The sequence below is a fragment of the Doryrhamphus excisus genome, linkage group LG4 (genome assembly GCF_037039965.1).
Source record: "Doryrhamphus excisus strain RoL-2023G ecotype Guam linkage group LG4, RoL_Dexc_Guam_v1.1, whole genome shotgun sequence".
Classification (NCBI taxonomy): domain Eukaryota; kingdom Metazoa; phylum Chordata; class Actinopteri; order Syngnathiformes; family Syngnathidae; genus Doryrhamphus; species Doryrhamphus excisus.
The window spans coordinates 10,668,969-10,696,566 of NC_136360.1; the positions used below are offsets into that span (position 1 = coordinate 10,668,969).

The 27,598-nt window shown below is 41.3% G+C and overlaps 1 protein-coding gene across 1 annotated transcript; it reads right to left on the reverse strand.

Annotated features, from left to right (window-relative positions):
* Nucleotides 1-16,471: 16,471 nt before the first annotated feature.
* On the reverse strand, nucleotides 16,472-27,414 carry oma1 (OMA1 zinc metallopeptidase). The gene is made up of 8 exons (XM_058072742.2): nucleotides 26,700-27,414; nucleotides 25,777-26,005; nucleotides 25,542-25,715; nucleotides 25,358-25,465; nucleotides 23,221-23,349; nucleotides 22,816-22,890; nucleotides 22,248-22,397; nucleotides 16,472-20,578 (listed from the first exon to the last, which is right to left on the reverse strand). Exons 1-8 carry the CDS (start codon nucleotides 27,038-27,040, stop codon nucleotides 20,336-20,338), a joined length of 1,449 nt encoding a protein of 482 aa, XP_057928725.2. The 5' UTR covers nucleotides 27,041-27,414; the 3' UTR covers nucleotides 16,472-20,335.
* Between the last annotated feature and the right edge of the window lie 184 nt (nucleotides 27,415-27,598).

Genomic DNA, 27,598 nt, shown 5'->3' on the forward strand with positions numbered 1-27,598 from the left:
ATGCACATTTCTGCGCAACGCTGTCTGGTTAAATGTGACATTTCCTCCACGGTCAGGGCTTGGAAGGGCGACGCCTCATTAAAGGTTATCTCTTAATTACAGCGACAACGCGAGGTCATATCGAGGTGACAGTCTGCCTTTACACCTCTTGTTTTCACACCCCCACAACCACTTAGGCACTTTAGTGGCGTTTTGTTTTTGTACAGTCCTCCCTCCTTTATCACAGCTAAATGGTTCCATAAGTGAATTTCCGCAAAGTTGGATTAAATATTAATATATAGAATATTTTCACAGTTAGTGCATAGAAAACCTCTTCATGACCTTCTATTAAGGTTTTTTAACCATTATATACCATACAAGACACATTAATTAACACCCCTATAGTCACCTTTACACTCCTATTATTCTTTGTGTACACCACATTGCACATGCATGAGCTGTTTGGTCGAATTTGGTTCATTTAGTGTCAAATGACTGCATGTGTATTCATCAAAAAAGATGACAATTTTTACGACAATTTTGATGCGAACCCCTGATACAAATTAGGATGGCAATTATGACTTGTTTAATACCCATGTGACATAACTATGACACACATTTATGATACTAGGTGATTGTACAACATACTACAATGTACTACGACAATGATTTGAATGATTGTAATAAGAGACAACCGGAGAGAACACTGGTATGCAACAACTACCATTGTTCCCAAGTTCCAAACTGTAGTAATACGTAGCAATTGGATGCTATTTCTCTTTGAATCAAAGGTTATCAACCTAACCTGCGCTCTTGTAAACACTTGAAGTGTGAAATCAAACTCAAGAAAACCTACTGGAGTTGAATTGATAAAGCGTCCTTGACAATCTTCTAAGCCCTTTTCAAGTGCAGGCTGATATAATTTCCAAAAGAACTTGACAGTTGATAACCATGACAGAAGTTGACGAATAGAGAAGTGATCCTAATGCTGCTTGCGGAAATAACCGTGCATAAATAACCAACAAGAAATAACCAACATAACCATCTACTAGCCAAACGTCAGACAATAAAAGATTCAGTAAAATGGAGGATCCGCTTTCCAAAAGAACCAAAGAGGCTCAAGAGCCAGTGGACCACTGCCCGATGCTCCTTCACAAGGGAAGTTAATCATCAAAAAAGCAGTCAAGATGACGGTGACGATGACTGATGATGGCAAGTTCAGGGGCGAGGTTCTCAACTCTATAGGAACCATTGTAAATTAAGGGAAGCAAAAGATGAAATAGCTGATGTAAAGGAAACCATAGTGCTTGCAGAGCAGAAGAAATGGAAGAAGTTAACACAACATTCACAGAAACTAATAATTTTTACCCAGGCTGTACTGATTAAAGCAACTCGTCTATCCACGTTCCGTGGTTGAAACGAGGAGTGCGCAAGGGACCACCATAACAAGTATCTTCGGGAAAACTAGGACAATCTGATGAAGGAAAATCGTGAGCTGGCCCATCTGCAAAATCAGATTGAGGATTGGTTCTAGTAAAGTTCAAGGAAAGCAAAGAGAACCTAGCTGCTAAATTACATCACCTTGAATCTCAGGGGTTCAAAAACCAAACAGAAATGTGTCATCTCAGAACAGAGCTGCAAAATCAGGATGATCTAATGAGGCGTATCGATGAAGCTGAAATTCTCATTAAGAAGGGGTAGGTGGAGAATACTCATTTAAGCAACAAACTATAGGACATTGAGGATGCCAACACCTTCCTGGGGAAGCAGAATGAGATGCTTAGGAACAGTAAATCTGTCAACAGAGTCAGCAGTTTGCACAACTAAAGACAACTCTGAAAGATCTTAAACCAGTGGTCTCAAACATGCAGCCCGCGGGCCAAATGTGGCCCGCAGGACACTAGTTTGAGGCCCCCGCCTTGATAAGAAAGTTTAATGTTAGTGCGGCCCGCGCAAGTTTGATATGGCTGCTGTATGGTATCATGTACCCAGAAAAAATTATTACATTTGATTAATGTTCATGTTAAAGGTTAAATAACTGTTAATAGTAATCCTCCCTATCCGTGTGGAAGTGGTACGTTTTTGGCTATTTAAGTTTAAAGGAAATAACCTGAAGGCTACCGTTTAGGTCGCTAGCTCTCTAGTTTGCGAGTTAGCATGTGTCTCAAGACCCTGCAGTTGCGCAATATGTTGTAAATAAAATGTTATTAATTTTTATAATTAATTATATTATATTAATTTAATTATATTAATTTGTAATTATATTAATTTTATTCATTTTAATCTAAAGTCTACCCACCAACTATATGTGGTTTCTTGAGTTTTTATTATTTGCCGGTTTATTATTATTATTATATTTATTTATTACTGATTGATTGATTTTCTTTATTCTTGATTTGTTTATTTATTTTTCATCTTATTTTGTGTAGAAAAATAAAAATTAAAAATGAAGATATTTGAGAACAGTGGAATGTTTTATCAGAGCTTTTTTTGTACAAAATCGGAACCAAAACACTGAAAAAGTTTGTATATTCTTCTGTTTTTAATAAATGCGTTTTTTGTTTTTTTTTCAAAACCTGATGCGGCCCAGCCTTGCCCAGACCCTAGCTCCAGTGGCCCCCAGGTAAATAGAGTTTGAGACCCCTGTCTTAAACTCTCCAGCGAGGAAGTTCAGTTCCTCGTCTGTAGTAAAGAAGTAAAAAGGGAAGATAGATTGCCAACAAGAGGTCACATGAGCTTCAAAGTCAGCTGGAGCTGGAGTTGCTTGCACCCAAAAGGGTGTCTCTTATGAGCCTATGGGGAGCCCATGGTTGAATTGGAGCTGGACACTCAGGACTTTCAAGAACAGATTGAAGATTCTGAGTAATCCGGTTTGATCAAACGGAATATGCCTGTCATTCACAACCCAATTTTGAAGGTGGCAACAGAGAATGCATTTTTGAAAGGTCTTCAAGAAATACAAACCTAACGGAGCACAAGTCCCTGGGTAAGGAACTGAAACTGCTTAAATGTTGGTGTGAGGAGACAGAAGTAGGTAAAGAAGGACTGAAGCCATCTCCTGTTCTTCAAGAACATAAGAGCACTCAAGACAGACCGACTGGTTGCATTGTTCAGGCAGCTATACTCGACACCGCAAGCATATACATTTCTCACATGAACTTCTTCAAGAAGTAGTTCAACAACGCATGGCTCTTCAGGAAGACCATATCGCTACCATGTGGGTTCTTTGAGTATCTGATAGTTCGACTCTTGCAACATCGCCCAATGGTCAAGGGGAACTTGACAAAACCATTCAAGCGGATCCTCGAGGCGGGATACTTTTTCCTTAGACTTTGGTCTGATAACACCAAATTGGGAGGAACTGGTACACCAAAGTTGACAGCTAAGGAAATGTTCGGGCGAGAGGCGGGGTACACCCTGGACTGGTCGCCAGCCAATCACAGTGACGCCTGACAAGAATTTTTTGTCTTAGAAGCTATGGCCAACTATGAAACAGTGAAACATTTATAAGTGATGTATGTTCTACAAAGTGGCAAGGGACAACGGTAAAATTTCAAATGAATTTTAGAGCTTATGGGCAGAAAAGTGAGCATAATGTTATCATGATAAAGCAGCATCACCTGAACATCAAAGAATCAAAAGAATCAAAGTGTTCATTATTGAATGCAGCATTGCAGTCACCAGCAGTGGGGGCGATTCTGCTTCCTCCTGGCTCCATTCCACCATGTCAATGTAATCATGTTAACACATGGAGAAGCTATTGTCACATGCTTGTGTCAATGCTAGCGGCCTCTATAAGAGCAAGAGAACACGCAGAATGTTGCACTGGAAGCAGAGCAGGGCAGAGAACAACAAAAAAAAAAGGAGGCCATTTCACGCACTCCACAAAGCCACTTTTTAGTCGCAGTCGTTGCTCTTTTCTTTTGATCCAGCTTTAAAAAGAAGCTGCGGGCCTCCGACTTGCAATTTCATTTCACAGAAAACACAATTAGCCAGCACAGCGACCATACAAAGAGGCTTGGAAAAGACTTTAGTTACACCCAAAACACACACACTGATATGACTGTGCCATCAACTATGGTTTGGTAAGCCTTTTTTGTGAGTGGGTACCAGAACCAATTTACAGTAGGTGCCAATCAAGAGTACCGAAAGTCTACTGTTTATTCTTTTGCTGCCATGTGGTTCTGACCGGGTCCAGTATGCCCCCGCCTCCTCTTTCCATCTCAATGTGCCGCCATGAGTTAGCTTTCCCCCTCCGTCCTCGCCTGTCAATGTGATCCATGCGCTGAGACCTGCTGAGGCAGCAGCAGCAGGAGAGAATATTTACAGATCAGTCACACGGAGGTGCGCCCGACTCCTGCTGCACGCTCGCAGCTGCTCGTCAATCACTACTGCACTATACACTATAGCTCTATAGTACACACACACACACTTATTAGCTGCAAGCACAAAAGAAGTGCTCCAACAGACACATTGCACATTCTAATGAGACACAATCCAAAAAATATCACGCCATGCAAACATAATGATGCTCAGTCTTGATTGACACTGTCATTATGAGCTTGCATCTTCTCCCTGTGCATGCAGGGGTTTTCATTGGGTATTCCAGCTTACTCCCACATTCCAAAAACATGCACCTCATTAGCTTAACTGGTGACTGTACATAGTCCACAGATTCATTCATTCATTCATTTTCTACCGCTTTTCCTCATGAGGGTCGCGGGGGTTGCTGGAGCCTATCCCAGCTGTCTTCGGTGTGAATGTTTAGCGACTATATGTGCCCTGCGATTGGCTGGCGACCAATCATGGGTTTTCCCCGCCTCTCACCCAAAGTCAGCTGGGATAGGCTCCAGCAACACTAAGAGGACAACCGACAGAGATATTGAATAAATGAATAATAAATTACATTATATTTAAATAACAATTAGCAATATGTATTATATGCTTAAACAAATTCACCCTTTAACAAACGCTAGAAAACAATATTTTTTAATTAGAATGAATGTATTTCAACAAAAACTGCAATAAATAATATAATTAATATCAATGAATTACTCACCAAAAAATGTGTAACTTAATAAATAAATAAATAATACCTTTCCATCTATACATTTTCTATGCCACTTATCCTCACTAGGGCCGCAGGTGTATGCTGGAGCCTATCCCAGCTGACTTCAGGCAAGGTTCCGGGGTACACGCTGGACTGGTTGACAGCCAATCACAGTACATTACATTATATTGTATTAGATTACGTTTAGGGCAATCAAATAATTAAAAAAATAATCTCAATCTGAGAAAAATCTCCTCAGCAGAGCTCAAAAATGTTGAAATATGTTATTATATTTCTTTTTAAATGGCACTTCTTGTTCCTGCAACCTTGTGATTGCCATCAGCTCAGCTCAGAGACTATTGATGCAATCTCTTTTGCACTTCTTGCTGATGTCCTCCGGCATTCTACTATGTGCACAAGACAAAGTGAAAAGAAGCGATTCTCGACATTGCAGTGTAGGCAAACAAAGTGCTGCCAAAGAGAGATGTTGCTCCCACTAACTGTCAGCTCAACAAGGTCAACATTGAGCACACAAGCAAGTGCATATGTTGTTTGCACAGTGTGTGTGCGTGGTTGGGTATGTCTACTCACACTCAGCTGGCTCGTATGTACGCCGTCCATCACGCTGACCCTGCTCACTATCCGGGTTCCTCCGCATCATCACCAGCAGGTCAAGGTTTCAAGGCCCTGATGTGCTGCAAAGTGAACAGGGCACACATGTCAGACGTTAGATTCACACTCGCGGTCGCAGCTGAGAGCCATTCAAGATGACAAATTGGCAATGACAAGCGCAGCCGTTGGAATGCGGAGGTCAATCACCACCACTAGTGCTGCTCTGACATCATGAAGCTTCAAGAACACATTAATAAGTGGCAAATATGCACACTTTTGATTGACATCGGGGTTAATCATGTGCTGTATCTCAGCAGATGTGTCATTGAGTGAACAGGCAACCTACTGGGAACATAGCACAGTGTATATAATATACATATTGATGTGTACTGACAGATGTATTTGATTTGAGATAGCAGCATGTGTTATTTATCATAGTCAGCAACAGAATTTGACTGCCATGATGCTGTGGATGGACAAATATGGCTGTTGGAGATACAATGTTTTCCCTATAATTTCTCTCAATAAAATTCAAGACCATAGTGAAGCAGGATAATTCAAGACACTACACAAAACAGTGGTGCAACATGGGTCAATTATGAGATTTGGTGAGGATCTGGATAAAGGCACAACACAGCAATTACCATATTTTGCAGAGTGTAAGGCCTGAGTTTTGGCGACAAGCAAACATATCTGAATATTTCAACAAACATGACTCTCCTGGTATTTTGTTGTCTTATACTCCATAATGAATCGTAAAAGTAATTCCACTTCTCATAAGCAGAAGACGACAGACTTAAGTGAATCTGTTTTTTCTTCTTCTATGGAGCAGAGTGTCACACGGTTCCGTCTATGTGCCTGTTCACAGCGTCACATATAGGTGTTAAAAGATGGAACAGAAATGCCCCCAAATGTCATACTCTGCAGATGACATGTTGCAGTTTCTGAAATATGCAACCAAAATCAGTCAAGCAACAGAAAACTTGTGAGAGACTGGCGAAAAGCGGAGGATACACTAACTGCAATGAAGAAAAAAAAATAAAAATCTTATCGTGGGCTAAAAGGTAGATGGCCACAGAGCTGGAGGGACAAGTGGGGGCTTGAAAAACGTGCTGCCGCAAGAAGAGGCTTGTCAACAGTGCAGTTACGTCTCCACGCCCAGGTAGTTGCTAGTTTTGCATCAGGTGTGGGAGTAGTGGATGATGGATGGAAAACACAGCTTCGCAGCTACCAGGGGGATGTGCCATGCAACTTTCCTGGAAGTCATTGGATGGCTCAAGAAAGCATGCGCTTCAGTGACAACCAAAACCATACTGTCGTGATTCAGAAAGGCCAGAATAATAACCGCAACTGATGCTGAGTCTGATGACAGCCACTCACCCTGTACTATCGGAGCTCCAGCGTGTCCTAGGTCTGCCCCGGGGCCTTTTCCCGGCTGGGCATGCCCGGAACACCTCGCCAGGGAGGCGTCCGGGAGGCATCCGGACTAGATGCCCGAGCCACCTCAACTGACTCCTCTCGATGTGAAGGACAAGCGGCTCTACTCTGAGCCCCTCCCGGATGGCTGAGCTCCTCACCCTATCTCTTAGGGTGAGTCCAGCTACCCTACGGAGGAAACTCATTTCAGCCGCCTGTATCCGCGATCTCATTCTATTCTGGTTCTTGGGACATGGAATGTCACTATCGGAGTTGGTGGAGTTATTCAGAAATGACATGGAGGATGAAGGATTCATTGGAATTGGTAGAAATTTGGAGTATGTTATGTTAACATACCACCTATTCACATTACATTAACCCACACCTATTTAGCCTGTTGTTCTCCATTGTATTCTTACTATAGTTTGCCTTTCAAGATAATGCCTGTTCAACAAGTGAAATCATTTCCAGGACAGCCGTGTATCATCTTCTCAGCGCAAAAGACGATTGCTTCATAAGACTTTGACACATAGTTTTTTGCCATGAATTGGCACCATCCCTGTATACGCCAATCAATGCATGAGGAAAAAGTAGCTGCTTATACACCGGAAATTACGGTTTATTCCACAATTGAGGTGCAACAGAACCAATGTTGTAACATTGTTGTAACCAACCAGCTGATGAGTTCACTGGCACCAACAGCGAGTAAGTGTAACACGTATAATGTATACATTGCACACCACCACTGACAATTTACAGCAGATGTTGCCCACTCATGTTACTTCAAATTACAATTTTACAAGTTTTTAAAGAACCCATCAAGAGGTTGCCTACAGCCACAGATTTTCATGCCAACGTTTTTTGACCCGGTGGTTATTTATGGACCAAAAGAAAGCATACAACAAAACAAGCTCCCATCCACCATATTGGATACTACCTGATGTTGGGAAACAAACCTTCAGTTTGTCAGCCCCTTTGTGTGTGTGTGTGTGTTTGGAAGAAGGCCTCAAGTGAAAGAAAAAGTTGAGCCAACTCCGAGGCAGACATGAATAACTGAAGAGGGCAGGAGAGGAGAGAATGGCTTGTGCAATATTCATCTGTCATATTGAGTGGACTGCCAGCCACTGGTCCATGTAGTCAGTACTTATGAACTCACTCAGATGACTGAGGATGCCACGCCGCGTCCATCTTCATCCTCCTTCTTCTTCTTCTTCTCTTCTCCTCCCAGTTCCCAGTTCTTCTTCCCTTTGCCACATCTCTTCATCCCCTTCTTATGTGCTGCCATCTCTCACAAGAGCGTGGCACGCCCGCGGGCCAAATTCAATTATAGACCAAATTAAAAGAGACGCTTCTCCCACTCCCTCTGTAGACAAAGAGGCAACCACACAAGCACTATATAATATACACACGCACACACACATAGGCTGATGCTCACTCGGAAATGTCAGCAGAATGTCTCTAGTAGTCAAGTGATACAACTTTTAGTGGTTGTTAACTTAAAGGTCCAATTTTACAGTACTTACACCAATTTTAAATAAGTCAGAGAGATGTATTATGTTATGTCCAAAATCTAGCCTTGAGTAAGTCCAAGTGAAGGGGGACCGAAGTGTAGCCCCAGGGCCATTTGCGGCCTGTATCTTGTTTTTTCTTAGGTGTGACACAGAATAAAATAACACAAAAAATAGTAAAATTGTAAATAGAAGAAACTGAACTAACAACTAATTATTTTTAAATGTATACCTAATATTTCAAAGAACAATTTTTTGCCTTTTTACAAAACAAAAACATTTTAAAAATGTGGCCCACCACATTCTTTGATTTTCAGTATTTGGCCCTCGGTGTTTGTCTGTAGCTTAATGCTAATTAAATGCTGTATTTGTCCCCAGTCATGTTTTCGCAGCAACATTTTGCTAGGTTAGCCTATACACTGAAAAAGAAACAAATGATGGGAAAAAAAACAAACTCATGAATCAAAGAGGCAGTCAGAGCAAGAGACATCATCAGTAGCAGAAAGACAAGTAATCCCTCGTTTATCACTGGGAATTGGTTCCACAGCCAACCAAGTAGGATTCCTTCTTTATAAATGGAATACTTAAGTAGTCACAGCATAGAAACCATGTTTACTACCTTCTAAAAAGTTATTAGAGACCTCATAACACCCCATAGTGACCATACTACCCAATATCGCAGACATAAATGTGTCTGGTGGAACGGACAGAAAATGACACAGAAGGTTCAGAGTTGAGTTTTAGCTCACTTGGTGTGCGTTACAGCCGTAAAAGTAGACTATGTGTGGGATTATTTGATTATTGGGATAATCGAATAGTACCCAAATATAATTCAAACATGCAATGAAAGCCCATTGTTCCATTTATAAAGTCTGGTGCTTGTGTGTCTCACCCAACATTACAGTACCATTACTGACAATGAGTGATCAGTGTTGAATATTTCATATCACACTAGTGTCTTTCAATGGCCCTTCTGAATGACATATATTTGTATTTTAGTTCATAGCCATTGTCCCGCTAAAACGTTTAGGCAAAAAATATGTAACATTTTCTTAAATAATTATATATTTGACTGATAATAGGCCGTGTTCAACCACAAAACAGCGCATTTAAGTGTATTTTAAGTATCTAAGCTAATAATTCGAAACGCGGAGTGGTAAGGAAAGACTGTAGCAGGTCCACCAATTACGAAGAGCTGCAGGCGACCTCGGCTGCCTTTTACACCATGATTAGGTTGTTTTTGTATGCTGATTTAAACAGCTTCAGTTCTTAGCAGGGAATGACAGAAGAGAGCTGGACAAAAAGAAAAAAATGCGTGACAATGTTTCTAAATAGCCTGAGGACATGATGCTTCTGCTGTTGTTGAACTGCAACAAGCATTTTGCATGTTTTTCTTTAGTATTTATGAAGCAGAACAATATCCATTATTTTGGCCACGTACATCAAATATAAATCCTTTAAATTTGTTTAATACATGGGAAATTCCACAAAACCTAACTGACTTATAGGGGAAAAAAAACCTCAATCGAGTAGTCATGCAGTTGTTTCAATCCCTATTTACTGGGAATAATAAGAGTAGTACATTTAATGAAACCTATGAAAAATGACATGCATTATACAGTACTGATCATAATTTTAAGACTGATAAGAAAAATTGGTCATTGCCACACAGACGAGGGTCTGCCATTTGACAACTCTGCACAACCTGAAGATCTATTGTTCCATTGAAGGAAAAAGCAGCCCAGATCATGATGGCGCCCCCTCCCCTCTCCACCATGCTGTGTGGAAAACAACTCAAGTGGGATCTCCTTGTCATGCCAGTAACATCGGTAGCCATCAGGACCACCAAGGTTACATTTTTTTCTCCTCAGAGAATGATTTTCTTCCACCTTTCAATCTCCCGTGTCTGGTGCTCTCGTGCAAATTCCAAACAGGTATTTTTGTGGCTCCAAAGGAGTCGAGGCCTTTGAAGACGTTTTTTGATCTTAAAACTCTCCTCTCACAGATGTCGTCTGATGGATTTTGGACTGCACTCGGCACCAGTAACAACCTCCAATTGGGCTGAGGATGTCTTGCCGGGACAGCCAATTGGATCCTCTGACTCAGGGACAGTGACATTTTTTTGGGTCGACCACTTGACTGTTTTTGTGCCATAACCCTCAGGATCTTAGAGGAAGCTTCAAATGAGTTCACCCTCAGCAGCAATGGTGCACTGCGAGGGGCGTACCTGACAGAAAATGACATTGAACCCACCTGTTTTGGCTTGTAATCATAACTTTTGATCATCTGATGAAAATTCTATTTCATTATAATGCACACTTAATTTTTCTCACTCCCAGTTCATCTTTTTGCCTTCTGAAACTCTGCTTAGAACCTCCTTTAGATCCAACAGTGCTGTTACAGTATTCAATTGTACAATTTTGATCAGGAGTGTATACTAAAAAAAAAGTATTTCATTCATTTTCTACCGCTTTTTCCTCACGAGGGTCGTGGGGGGTGCTGGAGCCTATCCCAGCTGTCTTCAGGTGAGAGGCCAGATCGCCAGCCAATCACAGGGCACATATAGACAAACAACCATTCACACTCACATTCATACCTATGGACAATTTGGAGTCGCCAATGTTTTTTGGATGTGGGAGAAAACCCACGTGTCCACAGGGAGAACATGCAAACTCCACACAGAGATGCCCAAGGGTGGAATTGAACCCTGGTCTCCTAGCTGTGAGGTCTGTGCACTAACCACGAGACCGCCGTGCCGCCCAAAAAAGTATTTTTTAAATTAAATTAAAAGTTATGTACTGACTGAGTGTCAAAGAAAATGAAAGTGAAAAGTGAAGGAGAAACTGAAAAAACTGATATGTGCATGTGTGTTTGTTTTCATGTAGTGTAGTCCATCAACGGTGACTTACCCGCCCCCTCATTTTCAGACATTTGAATGCAGCAGTTCAGGATTAGAAGCTGACACAAATCCATTCAGTATATAAAACATATAAAAGACATGATCGCCCTCCGCGATACAGCAGGCACACGTTTCCGCTACATGTTGACCCCTCTCTTGTGCTGTTCATCTGCATAAGTGCACCAAGCTGTGACTAAAAGCCTAATTAACCTAATGTACTCTATATAAGAAACAAACAGGATTTGGAGGTGTTGTTATGACAACCGAACGGACCTCTTTATACTGCACACACAAATGACAAATAAAAATGGATGGATTCAGGATACTCGACACACACACATTAGCCACGAGTGTGTCTATCATTGATATTGGCAACCTATCCACATATAACTGTGTGTGTGCACGCCAGACAGGCCTGTTGTTGTCGATAAGAACTACACACACGCACACTCACTCCACCCGGGAGGCATTAATGAGCCCTCAGGACATACCAAGAGCCTCTGCCCCAAAATTGTAGTTTTTTTAAAGTGTCTTTATCAGAGAGCAGGACGTTGTATGCAGTCAAGTTTGGGACCAACAGAGCACCCGGATGACCACATTTAACTCTGCCTTTAATAGTACAAAAAAGGGCAATTAAGTGTGTCCGTGGGAAATATCCAACAGCCAATCCAAAGCTGTGTGAGAATTAGTGTGTATTCATAGTGGCACTCACAGACTTGGAAGTGCTGGAAGCCTCAGGGTGACACTGGAGGTTGACATGCCATGCTGCACACACACACACACACACACACACCGACTCTTCTTGCGAGGCAAAGTTGTGGACTCGAGTCACAATTCTCATGATTCTGTACAATATCATCAAGACCTGCAACTCAACTGGTACTTTGAGATCAATGACTCAGCTCAGACTTTAGTCTGATGACTTAAAAACACTTGAGATATTCTCAAGTATGTTGTGTCTCCATTCAAAGTAACAACAAACAAGGCTGTTATTTGGTCATTTCATTTCCTCACATAATCTGCATCATTACACTATTTACATCTATTGATGACCTATCAGGTTTTAAGAGCAAACAACAAGAGTACGGCTTACCTTTCTGGGCACACCAGACTTTTGGATGTGATCAACACAGTGCTTACAAGTTGTAAGGACTCAAAAATTTCCTGTGACTTTGGACTTGAATTGACTTGTCTTGTCTTGACTTGACTTGACTATTTCTACTTGACACTTACAGTGACCTTCTCCCACCTCTAGATATTTATAGGTTATCACATGGTTTGTCTGTGATGATCTTATTATCACATACTATTTAATCATGAGCTTATTATCACGTACTATTTAATCAAAAGACCATTTTGTTTCCTGAAAATCTTCAGTTTATTACATGTATTATATCTAAACAGTGTAAACACAATAATTGCAGAAATATTTAAGCAATAATATTTTATCAACAGTTTTATCAATGTCTGACAATTAAAGTTCCATTAATCAAGTTTGAGTTTTTTGGTGACTGGAGAAGCACAAGGAATATTTATAGTGTGTGTTCACGCTCGTGCGCTGTTCTCTGATTGGTTGTTTCACAGGCACAATACCAGAGCAGCACGCTCTGAGTGGACAGCTACAGGGGCTGATACTGGACATGGTTAAACTCTATATTTTATCAGTATCATTTGGGCCTTTTCCCGTATCATTCATGGGCGGTTTCTAGGGTACAGGGCCAATTAATAATAAATCAATCTCAATCAGGACGAGTGTTTACAAAAGCTGCAATTCAAAAAAATCAACAAGGTTCTTGTCCTGGCATAGACCAAAATCAAGAAGGTTTAGCTGTAAAAATCACAATAGATGTGGAGGATGACACATTTCAAGGACGGGGATGTGGAAAAGGCTGATGATTGTCTACTGTATTCTGTTGACTATTTAGAAATCATTGGACAATATTACACACTAGGGGCCAAATGTATAAGACTCTACAGGAAACATGCATGCATTCCTACGTGCTTTCCTTTATACACATCATCCAAAAAAACAAGTAGATAGCTACCAATGCACCCCCAAACTGACCTTTTTGCATATGAAGGCACAAGATTTTTATGTCACTTTGAGTCAAGATGGCGGAAGCAAGCAGAAAGCTGAAAAAGAAGAAGCGCAATTTCACAGATATTGAAATGGAAGTCATGGTGGAACAAATAGAAAACAGAAAATGTGTCTTAATTGGATGTTTGGACAAACAAAACAAAGCGAATAGAACAGCAGACGGTAACACAGACTGTGAATTCAACAAGTACCGAGACCAGAACCCTGGAGGAGATTGTTAAAAAATGATCTGACAGTAAAAGAGAGGTTAAAAAGCACATTGCTGCCCACAATAACAGAGTGTGGGCCACCGGAGGAGCAAAGGGAACCCCGACGCTCTCTCCACTCGGTCAGAGCACGCCTTCCATTCTAAGCCAAACTGCCATCAGTGCATTGTGTCACGGATGACATGAGGGAAACAGATGAGCCTGTGCATCAAGAAACAGCCATCTCCCGTTAAAGAGTCTGTTGCACCGCTCAACTACAGGGCACGCTCTGCCGTGTATAGCATTATACTGCACTTGTTGCAGTATAATGTAGTTTTTGGGATTCAGTACACCTGAGGGTATACTAACAATATGTAATATTTGTTTGGTTATTATTTACTTACAATAATAAAATAAATAATAATAATATGATATAAATAAACAAGAAGTTACGATACAATGTATATTTGTGAGAAACACAAATATACATTGTATGCCGTGGAGTCATTAGGCCTATTTTTTTGGAGGGGGCCTAAAATGTTGTGCCCCTAAATAATTTGATATTTTTTATTGATTTTTTTTTTTTTACTAAAAACATACCTGACAAATCTCATATAGGTCAAAGCCGGCTAATAAGCAAGCCAATAAGCAGGCTAATACTAGCCTAGTGGTAGTAATAATTAGAAGAAGAATAATGATGATAATAGGCTAATATAATAATAGGCTAATAGGCTAATATAATAATAATATAATAATGTAATAATGTAATAATGTAATAATGTAATAATGTAATAATTTAATAATTTAATAATTGATCACTGGACAGATGGTTGCAGAGCTTGAGTAGCGGTTTTATGGTGTAGATTGTTTGTACTTGTGTAAATTTAATGCTGGCCTAAAACAATTGAGTATCTCTACTAAATCTGTCCAAAAGTGGGAAAGTTATATCCCAGTTCTTGTTTGTTATTTGTTTTTTGAATGTCTACTACATTCATTCATATCCTGTGCATTTCCAGGGGGCTAAGCCCCCCATCCCCAGAACCTGTGACGCCCCTGATTGTATGTATTGTTACGTCCTTCCTAATTGAAATGACAGATTCACATCCCCACTATGAAGATGGTGACACACACTCAAGTGATATAATTTAGTCTGGTTGCTAGACAGCATGTGTCTGCTCTGCCGACTTTGGAGTATTACTGGTTGTTACACGCACACACACAGAGAGTGTCCGTCAGGTTATTAAAGCAGCAATGCAGCTTATTACTCTGCCTCAGTGCCACTCAATTATTCAGCTGGAGTCCACAGGGAGAGGAGGAGCAGCTCGATGTGCTACTTACTGCACTAAGTAGGCCAAAGAGACGCCAAGCAAAGTGTGACACACACACACACACATGCACCCGACGTCACAACCGGTGAAGTCGCAGATAACACATTGTGGAAGGCCGTTGTGTCATTCAAAGTGTGTGTGAGTCGGATATTGGGCATATGTTCAGTGTAAGCAGGACAAATCTGTCTGGAGGGGAAAATAACATCTACTCACCATGGTCTCAACGTGACCTCATCAAAAATCCTGAAGGCTTCCACTAACACTTTTTCCACCGAGGGCCGCATACTAAAAGGTCTAAGGATGCGGGGGCCACTTTTATATTGTTTAACCAACACACGTACATTTGCGGAGACTTTAGCATCATTCATCCATTGCAGACTGTCTGAACCCAATCAGTTTTTCCCACAAGAAATCATCTAAATACCATTAATCCGTTCAAGAAAACCAAACATGCTAACACAAAACCCGTTTTTATAGTTTTACATGGAGAAACCAACTCAAAATGCAGTTAAATACATTTTTATATATGATTATTTTTACCTTCATTCATTCCAAACCTCATTGGTGATGTGGGTTTCTCACCTCATTAGCCAAAATGGAGCCAAAGAACGTTGCAAGTGTAAGCTTTTGATTAAGAAGGTGAGAAACACTACTGACTGCATGAAATAAATCATGACAAAACACAAAGGTGGTGTCTTTGCCAACAGCAAATTCATCATTTATATGCATTTAGATATATTTTATGCATGTCAAACTGTAAAAAACTGGTTATATGTTAACATTTTTGGGAGTCAAGCACTGACTTCCGGTTCCTGTTTCTAATTATTAGTAAAAAAAAAAAAACAGTTGGACTCACATAGTGTTGTAATTACATAACAAGATGCACGCTGTATTGTACACTAACTGGACAATGTATGCAAACCAAGGCAAAATTCAGGTGTATATTTTTTACTATAACCAAAAAACACAGTAACCGAGGTGTCCACTAACTGAGGTTGTTCTGTAAATTGTTAAAAAAGCTTCAGAACAAAAATGACCAGCAGGCTACACTTTGGACATCCTTGCTTCAATAGCAGTGGTAACCTTAGTGGATCAATGAAAAAACTTTCTGCTGTCAAGTCTTTTCACAAAACATCTGCACTCAACATGACATGCAGATGTGGTCTTCATTTGACGAAACATTATGTATGTAAGCGGCATTAAGTGGGCCTTCCTCAGGTTGCTGGAAAAATTAATATGATGTGAAATTTAACGTCATAGAAAAGACACACACACACACACACAGACGTAAGGATTATATTGTGAATGTATTCTAATGTATTCCAGGCTTAATCCCTTACATATCCCTGGTAAATAGCTGTAAGCAGACAGAAGCGCATTCGCTCAGGATCTGGCCCCCATTAACACATCAAATGTGATAACAACCCCCCCACTGAATAAACAGGCGTCACCATAATGATTGAATACCAACAGCCATTAGTCGAAGCCATGTGTTCTTTTATTTGAGTAATTTTTATTTCGGCAAAGTAAAACTCCTGATATAAATGGAATATTATAATAGAAAACCTGTTCACGGTTCTATATACATTTTTTACATATATTAGAGGCTTCTAGACATGAAATAACACCCCTATACTCACTTTTATACTCGTATTACCCAATATAGTCGACATAATAAGAGAAAATACAACATATTATAGATTCCCATGTTATCATTGGGAGTGTTGCTAGTTATGACTCGTATATTATGACTCCTAGTAACCAGTGCAGAACACTGTTTTGCACAATATGTCTTTAAATGCATTTTCTGAATGCCTTTAGCGATTTTCATGTTTAGGTCAGGAGGGGATTGCTCAGTGTTTATAATGATTTTGTGCCACGACTGAACAGTCTGTGGAGTAAATACTTCCACACAGGAACGTTTCTTCTCACGATGACAGTATTCATTCATCTTATATACAGTGCCTTGTTTCCGTTCATCATTATACCGGTCATGTCATTTTTGTCATGGGAATACCGGTACATAACAAGTATCACCCAACCCTAATTAAGATGACGATAACTGTTCAATGCTGATGAAAAAAAACAGCCACACATCAGTCACTGACACTGATGCTGGGAACACCGAGGTAAGTTGGATTGCAAGGTTAATGTGCAGTTCCTATAATGCCTTGTTTCGATGCCATAGTAAACAGTCTGATTGGCTTCTATAGCTGCACTGTTCTCACAAGAGACCTTTTCTCCAAATAAGACATTTTGTCACAGTTTAATCCAGGTGTCCCCTAGATATCAGTACTATGAAAACTATTGAAAATACAAGGGAAGTCTTATTTCAGTCATGTCCGCTCATTTTTCATTTTTCTTGCATTCCCCTCCCGCCACAGTCCTCTTTCCTGTCACTCCCTCCATCATGTCAGAGGAGCAATATTCAAATTGAGATCAAGTACGACAGATAGACAGAGAAGCAGACATGTGCTCTCGTGCAGCTGACAGTCGTGAGGATCGATGCAGTCGCGGGGCTGCGTTAACATCCTAATCTCTAATAGCATCACAGCAGAACCACATACACCCACAGATCAACATGATAAGTGAGCAAGGGTCCATTAGTAGAAAACTTGTATGTGGAGTTGAAAAGAATATCAAGATGACCCCCCGCTAGAATGTCTACAAGGTGACGTCACTAACGTAAATGCTCGTGCTAATGCTTCAACAAAAAACACTGGGTGAACGATGTGCGCAGCTCTTAATAACATATGATGATCATGTGTTCTCAAAATAAAATCCAACCTGAACTATAAATAAAATAAACACAAAACAATTTATTCTGTACTATTTTTCAATGGAACTCCATCAGTGGTGTTACACATCACTACTCTCTAGACATGAAATAACGCTGACATTGTCACGTTTACACCCGTATTACCCAATAGAGCAGACTAAATGAGACTTGAGTAGGATATAGAAATAGATGGATGGATGAACCTGAGTGACGAGTGGACAGGAAGTGACATCAGTGTTTCAGCTTTCAGCGTGGGTTATAGCCACAACAGTCGCTTGTGTTTTTATTTATATTTATGCATGCCTGTGTGGTAATTCATACTTGTAATAAAAGCCTGCTGTTCCAGCAATCAATTCTGGTGTTTGTGTGTCTCACAGATCCTTACAGTAACATTACTGACACCGACTGACCAGTGTACAATACAAATGTCATCAGATCTTTGAATGCATCTTCTGAATACATAATATACGTATGTATTTTAGTTCATTTCACGTTCACGAGCGATTACTCGATTACATCCCGATACTTTTTTCTTTGAGTAACATTCTGTGTTCTGTGTCAATAGTAATGCTAATGACATTATTATTTCACTCCAACACGACAATGTTGCCTTATTAGGACACTTTTCCATGTGTGTCATACAGAAATACTACAGATTAGACTCAATAAATGATATACCACAATCAAACAACCGCATCCTAGCTGTAGTCTTGCCCAACTGTCCTCACAAAGTGAAATATTCCCAAGACAAAAGTGTCAAGAACTGAGCCACACAAAGACAGAAATACAAGAACATTAAATATTCCTCAGCATGCTGCATGTTTACGTGCAACAGTTGCCGAGGAGGTCAAAGTGCAGCCACAGTGCACGTTGGGACACGGCAGCGCCTCCCACACTGCAGATGTGTCCTCCACTCTCTGTGGGAGTGTTCTCCCGTTTCTGAGCATCTCCACAATACTTGAAAAAAAACCTGCCAGGGTTCTTTCTGGCCTGCTGAGACGTCCCGTGTGGGGGCGTCACAGAGAGGAGACAATACTGACAAGAAGAAGCAGCTCAGGATCTTTCTTGAGGCACAGTTGAACATCTTTGTCAAATGTTTGATTTAAATGTAAATGACAGCAGACCACAAAAAGGACGCAAGCTATCTTTCGGCTGCCTTGTCAATCCTTCCAGTTTGTCACTTCTGGCCTCTCAATCCACAATCTCCACAATGTCACCTGTTGCACCATCGTTCAGCTATTGTTTGTCATGAAAAGAAGTAAAATTTTTTAAAAAATCCTGTTTTTTATCATGTTAAAAAAAATTAAGACATGATAAATATTTGTATTTAAGGCATTAATTCACGTCACTGCTATTGTTTATGGGGTCTATATACAATAGCAGTGTATTAAATAAACACGATAACCCTTTTCCTACAACTGCAGAAGTGCGACACAAAGCTCCACCAAGCTTCATAGAAGTCGGAAAGTTGCATCGTAATTACAGCAACAAACCAAATGTGATCAACGCAATAACACAAACCATTTCATTCAATTAGAATCCAACCACACGTTCATTTTCTGTAAATAAAGGTTAGTGGGGGTGGACCCAAACCAAGCCGATATTGGTAAAGCTTGCAAGAAAAGAAATAGAAATAAATCTTCCTAATCCAGTGTTTATTCACAAAGCGTTCACTTCACACAGACTAGATTTCGGCAGTATTCCAACTATTCACAATCCCAAATTGTACTACCGTAGCAACATACTGTAAATTAAATAATACTACAGTCATAATGGTTGTACACCAAAAATGAGCCTAAAGGTGAGATCTTGTGTATCACACATTGCTATACTATGTGATGCTATGCTATCACATACTGTATATATAGTATATGCTGACTCATCAATCACTCCTGCCCTAAGCTGATGAATGATAGCAATGCCACCAATGGACTGTCCCCAGCGTGGGATAAATAACGTTGATCTCATCTTACCAGTGGCCTTGGTGGTGAGAACCAGAGCAGTGGAGCTAACTCATCCTGGCTTGGGAAGTATTTATGATGCAGCTAGTTAAGTAGGCAGATGTTTAAGCATGTTTCCTTAACTTTCACTATAGCCTTGCATCTGGCTTCTTCTGCTTATGAAAAGGAAGTTGTATTTTAACTGTATGTCCCTTCTTTAATTGACAGCACAAGGGGTCCTATGGGTAAGACCTTGATCTATATAAAAGGACTGCCAAAACATTGGTCAAAGATCCGCTACAAGACAGTGATCTGGTGTTGCTATGGTGCTTTTTTAGAGAAAAAAATGCTTGTCCCTGCCAAGTTCTGAACTGAAATGGCCGACCACTTTGTTGTCATTCCGGTGTCACCTGCTGAATGTATGATGGATTTATGTGGCTTTCCTACACTTCTTTCCTGAGTATTTCCCCACTGACAACAGAAGAATAGTAAAGAAGTCTTTATATAGCAGCACCACAGCCATCTCTACTCATTGGGTCAGTTATGGTGCACCATTGAGAGGAGCCTCTACCACAACCTCACGGTCTGAAGAAAGTGGTGACGTTTGGGCGAGCAGGGCCACAGCCACCCCATTTTTGGGGCCGTATGATGACTTCGTCGGGATACCGGCTCTTTCCTGGACCTTGGCATTCTCCAGCAGCACGTGGACACTCTTGGAGAAGACGATGCGAGGATCGGTAGACGGCAGGGCGGGACACACACAGTTTTCCCTCAGCTCCAGAGCCTAGACACATAGGCAATGTGGGATTACAGTATAGTAGGGTGGGGACAAAGTTCAAGGTCAGGTGGCTAGTTTTCAGCCTGTTATCTATGACAGCCCTAATCCTCTTGGGCATCGGGTTGAACATAGCAACACAGATATTCTTCCACTCCTCCATGATGACATCACTGGTGGAGTAGGTGGATCCTGCACTCCTTTGTTCTTCCTTCTGCTTGAGAATGTCCAACAGGTGCCCAATTTGGTTCACATCTGAAGAAAACATACTTATCCACTGCATCACCTTCAGCTTCCTCCGCAAGGCATTTGTCATCTTCGAGGTGTGTTGGGGCTTCTTATGTTGGAAAACTGCATAGGGGATCATGCTCTTCTTCAGAGTGTTGGAATAAGCCACAGTTCCCTCACCCTCTACCCCCGGGGCCAGGAGCACTCATGCAGCCCCAGACCATAGATGACGCGACAATTATCATGCTTGAATGTGGGTAGGACACAATTATCTAGCTACTCACATGTGTTGCCAGATATTTAGACAATAATGGCTGTGTGCAAACTCATTTGCAGTGAATAGTAAATCTATACTGCTATACATGCTGTACACCAGAGCTATTCAAATGGTAGCCAGCTGGTCAAAACCAGCCCAAGAATGACATCAGGGCCCATGGGTTCATTTCAAAACCTGGCTGACATCTTTGCAGAATATTCCTAAAAATATTAGCAGTTCTTGTCATATTGTGGGTCTGCGATTATTATTTTTAACAACAATATAGGGTTCCTGTCATATGCAGTGTATTTCGGCTAGCTTAAATCTATTGCTTGTGTCTCAATGTATGACATTACATACAAAATAAGAATATTAGTGATAGAAAAAGTCGAGCACTCTGCAACAGTTTGCTTTAGATATTTAGTTGAATAGCCCTGCTGTACACTGACTAGTCTAAAGTATACATAGGTTGCATTTCTATAGCACTGTACCTTGAGAAGATATTGTGTAATAAATATGCATGTAAGGGGTGTAGTCACTTTTTCTGTAGTAAATAAAAAGTATGATTTGGTAGCTCAATGAAGACCAGTGCGTGTCCAAATATCTCGCACATCACAACAACACAAAATGAGGGCAACACCTCTTACATGGAAAGAGCATCCAGCTCAGCAAACTAACTTAAAACTGGCATGTACAGTGTACCTGTGGCTTCACTTAGATTACGACAGTGGCCGCCACTATGGGTCAAATCCACCACAGAGGAGTCAGCAGGACAGGCAACACGCGCATAAATTTACACACAATTAGACAACCACTGAGGCACCTGCTGGACAATCAAGTGGCTCAGCCATCTGCTTGAAGAACCAACTCAAGGTTAAAGCCTCTCTCTCACACACACACACACACTAAGAAACAATGATGAATGATGCTAAAGCTTCCATGAAGCTCAGAGATGCGTCTGAATGTGTTGCCTCCAAGCCTGCAGGTTGTGAAATGCATCTCTCCAAACTTGTGTGTGAGCGTTCCTCAGGTCCTTTTTACTTTAGGGTGATATTTTCATGTAAAAAAAATGCAGCAAGAGGACTGATATTGTTTGGGTTTTTCAATCTTTCTATAGTGTGGGCCACCAACTCTTGACATCACACCGGTGGGCACATGTTCACTTAAGAAAAAAAAAATAGCATGTGTGCGTACTTGCGGCACGAGGCGGTCCAGTTGCGCCACCCGGTTCCTGTGAGATGGATGAGTGGACAACCACTGGGGCAGGCTGAGTTCTCCACTCAGCTGGTCCCGGATCTCCATCTGCTGCCAGAAGACGGGCCCCGCGCGAACATCTGCACACGCCTGCAGAGGATACACAAACATGACGGTTGTACTCTAAATTGTGTTGTATTGTATTGACTGTGGCAGCATTTCTTTACTTTGACAACTGTGTCACCTAGTGGCAAATGTGGGCGTTACATGGCTTACGTGTGTATTTGTTTTGTATTTGTTACAATCATTCATTCAGTTTTTGTGTGTACCTGTCTACCAATTATTGGCGTCCACAACTCAATACAAAGGGCCAAAAATGAGCATAATAGGTCCCCTTTAACACGCTTTGTTGAGGAAATCATGCATCTGGATGCAACTGTTGACAATTAAATACAATCTTATCAACCAATCGATCAAATTAGTGCATGAAATATATTCTGGCTAGCTTTGCAGACATCAAACAATATGAATACAAAAAAATAAAAGCAATGTGACGATGATAGCGTACCTTTGCGGCCAACTGCAGCCCAACTTGATCTGCTTCCGCCTCCAGCTTCCTGCTGTAGGGACGGTTGAACATCAGCTGCAGGGGGCGCCACACAGAGTGTCAGTAATGTGACTTCAGTCAAGCTATTGTGGAAGTCAAATGTGTCCAAACTATGACCACCCAAGGTTGCACATTGAAAAATTAAAGGATGTCCAATATCGATGTCAAACCAGTCATGGTAATGCATGGTAATTTGATACCAAATATGAGAATTGGTAATAAATAATAATCGATAATAAAATTCAGTGTTATTGAGACTATTTCCATGAACATGATTTCCTATGGGAAATCAATCAGCATGCTGGTATTGGATTTTAAAAGTTTCACTGTGTGTATATAAATATTAAAATACCGCATGCGAGTTACCTGTGTGAGTTTGTCCTGTGCCCACTGACCCAGGAGTGCCAGGCTGTCCCGAGGACACACGGCCCAGATGGCGGTGAGCAGGACCACAGACAGGAGGTCCACCACGTGAGTCAGACTGGCCTGTTCCGCCTACGTAGGATGACAAGGTGGAGGTGAGGTTAAGAGGAGAGGACAAAAATACAGGTAAGCAGGAGTATAGTGATTTTCCTCATTTCAGTGCAAGTATATGCAGCATAAGATTTTGGTGAGTAATATGCCAATGCTCATTCCCTTCATTTAATTACAAACTCCTTGTAGCGTTTCCTCCCAGACGAGCTCGCAAAACCCACAACTTCATTTGAGATTTACTTTTTTTTAAAGAGCAACAAGAATGGTCTTTTAACGAGGTGGTAAACACTCATGTGCGTCATCACTTCGTGAGATGAGAGGTGATGATGATGCAACAACATTGCAACATCATCCATCATAACACCATGTAGACACAATGGAATGTTTACTGCATTTTAACACAAAAGATCTTAAACACAAACAGTGCAATGTCATTCAGTTGTATCATCCATTCTTTTGTCATCCATTGTTACAATATTTTTTTTTACCTCATTGAACCTTGATTTAACCAGGAAAAAACTCATTCATCGTGGTTAATTGGTATACAAGTAAGATTCCTTATTCATAAATGTGATATTTTTGCAGTTAGGGCATAGAAAACCGGTTTACCACTTTTGAATTTTTTTTTAAGATTTTTAAGATCAATTGAGACCTATAGGCATGAAATAACACCCCTATAGTCACTTTTGCATTCTAATTACGCAAAGTAGATAAGTAAAAATATGAAATAACAAGTAAGTAAGTAAGTTGTTCTTCTAGGTTTTGGATAGTTCGTTGCAGTGGCTATCGTCTCATCAATGTAATATAACGGGCACCTTGTGACTCGTTTAGAATTCTACATATCACATGTCTTTCTCTACATTAGAATGCATTGGATTGGTATTTTAGTTAATTTTGCCATTTTTATGCTTGAGAATACTTAATTTAGGGCAGGTGGCGTATGTGGTGCATGACGCGCATTGCGCTGCGCCTCTGATGTGCATTTAAAGGCAATGAGAGGCGTTCATTTCATTGGTTAAGATTGGTTAACACATTCGGCTGTGTTAAACCCTCTCACCCCTTCTCTCCAGCCTCTTTGCCACTTGCGCCCATGGAGGGATGGAGCCGTGGGTGCAAGAGCCAGACTGCACTGCTCACAAAATTTGCAGAGTGGGAGGGATGGAGACGCAGGTGTGCCCTGCCTGGCGACCAGTCCACAGTGTACACAGCCTCTTGCCCGGAGACCACTGGGATAGGCTTCAGCATACCCGCAACCATTGTGAGAATAAGCAGTATAAAAAAATGGATGGTTGAACCAGAAAACAATTAGCTGCCCAATGAAAAGCACATATTTCCAGATTTTGTGCCACAGAAGGGGGGTTGAAAATCAAACATTCACAAAAGGTTTATTATTAAAATTCATTTTCTACCGCTTATCCTCACGAGGGTTGTGGGGGTGCTGGAGCCTATCCCAGCTGGATAGGCAGCTGGACCCTATCCCAGAGGCGGGGTACACCCTGGACTGGTCGCCAGCCAATCCAAGGGCACATATAGACAAAGAACCATTCACACTCACATTCATACCTATGGACAATTTGGAGTCGCCAATTAACCTAGCATGTTTTTGGAGTTTTTGGGAGGACACCGGAGTACCCAGAGAAAAACCACACATGCACGGGGAGAACATGCAAACTCCACACATAGATGGCTGAGGGTGGGATTGAACCGGGTCTCCTAGCTGTCAGCGCGCTAACCACTCAACCAGGGCAGCCTATTATTAAAATTGCATTACCTTATTTATTGAACCTTTATTTAACCAGGAAATAGAGTACACAATATTCAATATTTCTACCGCTTATCCTCACAAGGGTCGCGGGGGGCGCTGGAGCCTTCCCAGCCGTCCTCGGGCGAGAGGCGGGGCACACCCCGGACTGGTCAGTACACAATATAACATACGCAAATGATCTCTCACACACAGCTCTCAGTAATTTGCAGTGCAGTTGTACACCACACTATAAAGCTCTTGCATCGTATGCAGTTTTTGACTTACAGCGTGTCCAAGTAAGGCGTGAGCCATCTCATGTCCTAAGACGATGGTGAGCTGGTGAACATCTGCCACAGCCTCCAACATGCCAGTGAACATAAACACTTTTCCATTCTACAAAGTAAAAAAAAAACAATAAGAGTCAAAGTGAATGTTTCACATGAGTGAGTTGTAAAAGGTATTCACTGACTGGAAGAACGAAGGCGTTGGTGTTGGGACTCTGCACTACGTGGACACTCCATGTGACGTCGGACATTTCTGGGAGGTCCTTGTTCCGCTGAGCCAGGTGCTGGACCACCTGCTGTACTACTTGATGACGGGCGTCACTCTCAGGAAGCATCAGCTCAGCAAACTCCTCCATGTACTATACAACAAACAATAAACAACACCATGTCTCATACATCATACTTATTACATCACCGCACCGCTGCCGAGGTAACAGCCGCCAGCTCCATGTAGTTCTCTCTGCTGAACACCAGCAGGCGCGTGCGTCCCGTCACTGGTGACTCGTCCAGGTGGGTCAGGAGGAGGAGGGCCACGATCGCTGCCACCACTCCAGCCGCCGATGCCAGCCGCCATCGCCGCTGCCAGGCCCACTGCCGAAAAAACTCGCGGCGGTTGTCAGGGAGCGCCACCCACCACTTCCTTACACTCCTGCAACAAAATAATATAATAATGACCAAAAAAACAGTATGCTGATGAAGTATGCAGAAGGCATGTGTTTGAATTTGGTTCCCAGAAAGTAGTCTGGCAGTGACATCACAACGAAGATGGTGTTGTTTCAGAAAACTTGCCAGGAAGTGTTTCAAAATCACTTCACTCCACTCCTATTTAATAGTTGTTTATTTATCTGACAGCAATATGACAAAAATGTTTTAAGTCAGTACTTTTTCTTGTGTTGACAATTAGTTGCCCTATAATACTGGAAAATCTTACATCTGAGGTCTGGAAGGAGGGATAAGCCCTCACGTCTGGTACCACTGCTTGCCTTGCCAACTTCTGTTATGTTCTGTGAGGTTACATAATTCCTCTCAGGCAGATGTTTTTGGGTGTTGTTTTTTTGGCATTGGTAGTATTTTTCTTTTGTATCTGTTTTTGATACAGCAGCATTTATGTCATAGCAACATTTTGCCGTTGCATTTGTTTTATCATGTTTGCATGTTTTTGTTTTGAATTATTTCTGTGTGCATGTGGAGCGTTTACCCGTCAGCCACCTTATGAAAACAATTAGCATTCCATATGTTACACATTAAAATATAACAATAATAACATCTTTGGGGAAAAGAGACCTACATTTTTTTAAATGTCGATGTCAATATTAGGTGTAAAAATGTTAAATAAATCATACCTGCCCAGTATGATGGCCATAAGCTTCTGTATGGGCTTGAGCACCAGCCACAGAACAGGAGTAGGCAGGGCCCCAACCGGGGATGAGGTATGGAACTGGCTCCTACATTGAGATCTGCGTATGGAGTTAGGTGTTTTGGACAGGACCGTCCGCGCGGTGGCGTGTAGAGGGAGGGAAGGACCACCGTAAGAGGCTCCAGAATGTGAAGCTCGTTGACAGCAGATGCGAACGGACACAATGTGCACCCTCCTCTCAGCTTGTGAGCAGCACACCTGGGCGTGCCGTGTCAAGTATGCCGGGAGGGCAGACAAGGGCAACCCCCTGAATAGGTGCAACATCATGAAGGAGCTTTCTAGAAGATTCTATATTGTTTCGTCTCCTCTTGCTAAGGAAGCAGCATAACTTCAGCACTTGTGCTAACATTTGCTACTTATGCTAATGCTAACTTGCCTTATTCCGGCTGTCAATGTCATGCTAGCGTCATTTAACCTTCATCAAATGTATCCGACTTCGGTAGATCAACATCTTCTTGTCTTATTTTATCCTAAATATAAAACGTAAAAAGTAATTGCGGTGACATGTGACTAGAAATGTCGCCACATTCATCCAACTTGCACCTAACTTTGGCTGTTCTGCTCAAGAGAGTTATTCCGGCATGCAAAATAAGTCCCCACTGGAAACAACAGTCAGTAACAACAGTTCCGCGTACGTCAATGACTCCGTAATAAATAGGGGCTTTACAATAGCGATGCTTATACCTTGATTTTTTTTTAAAGATCACTGGATGATTTTTAACTGGTTGATCGTGATTAAAATCTTTGTCCTGTGTTTTAGCTAAACAAATAACATACTGTGTAAAATATAAACAGAAAGAAAATCATAGTATATGAACTATATCA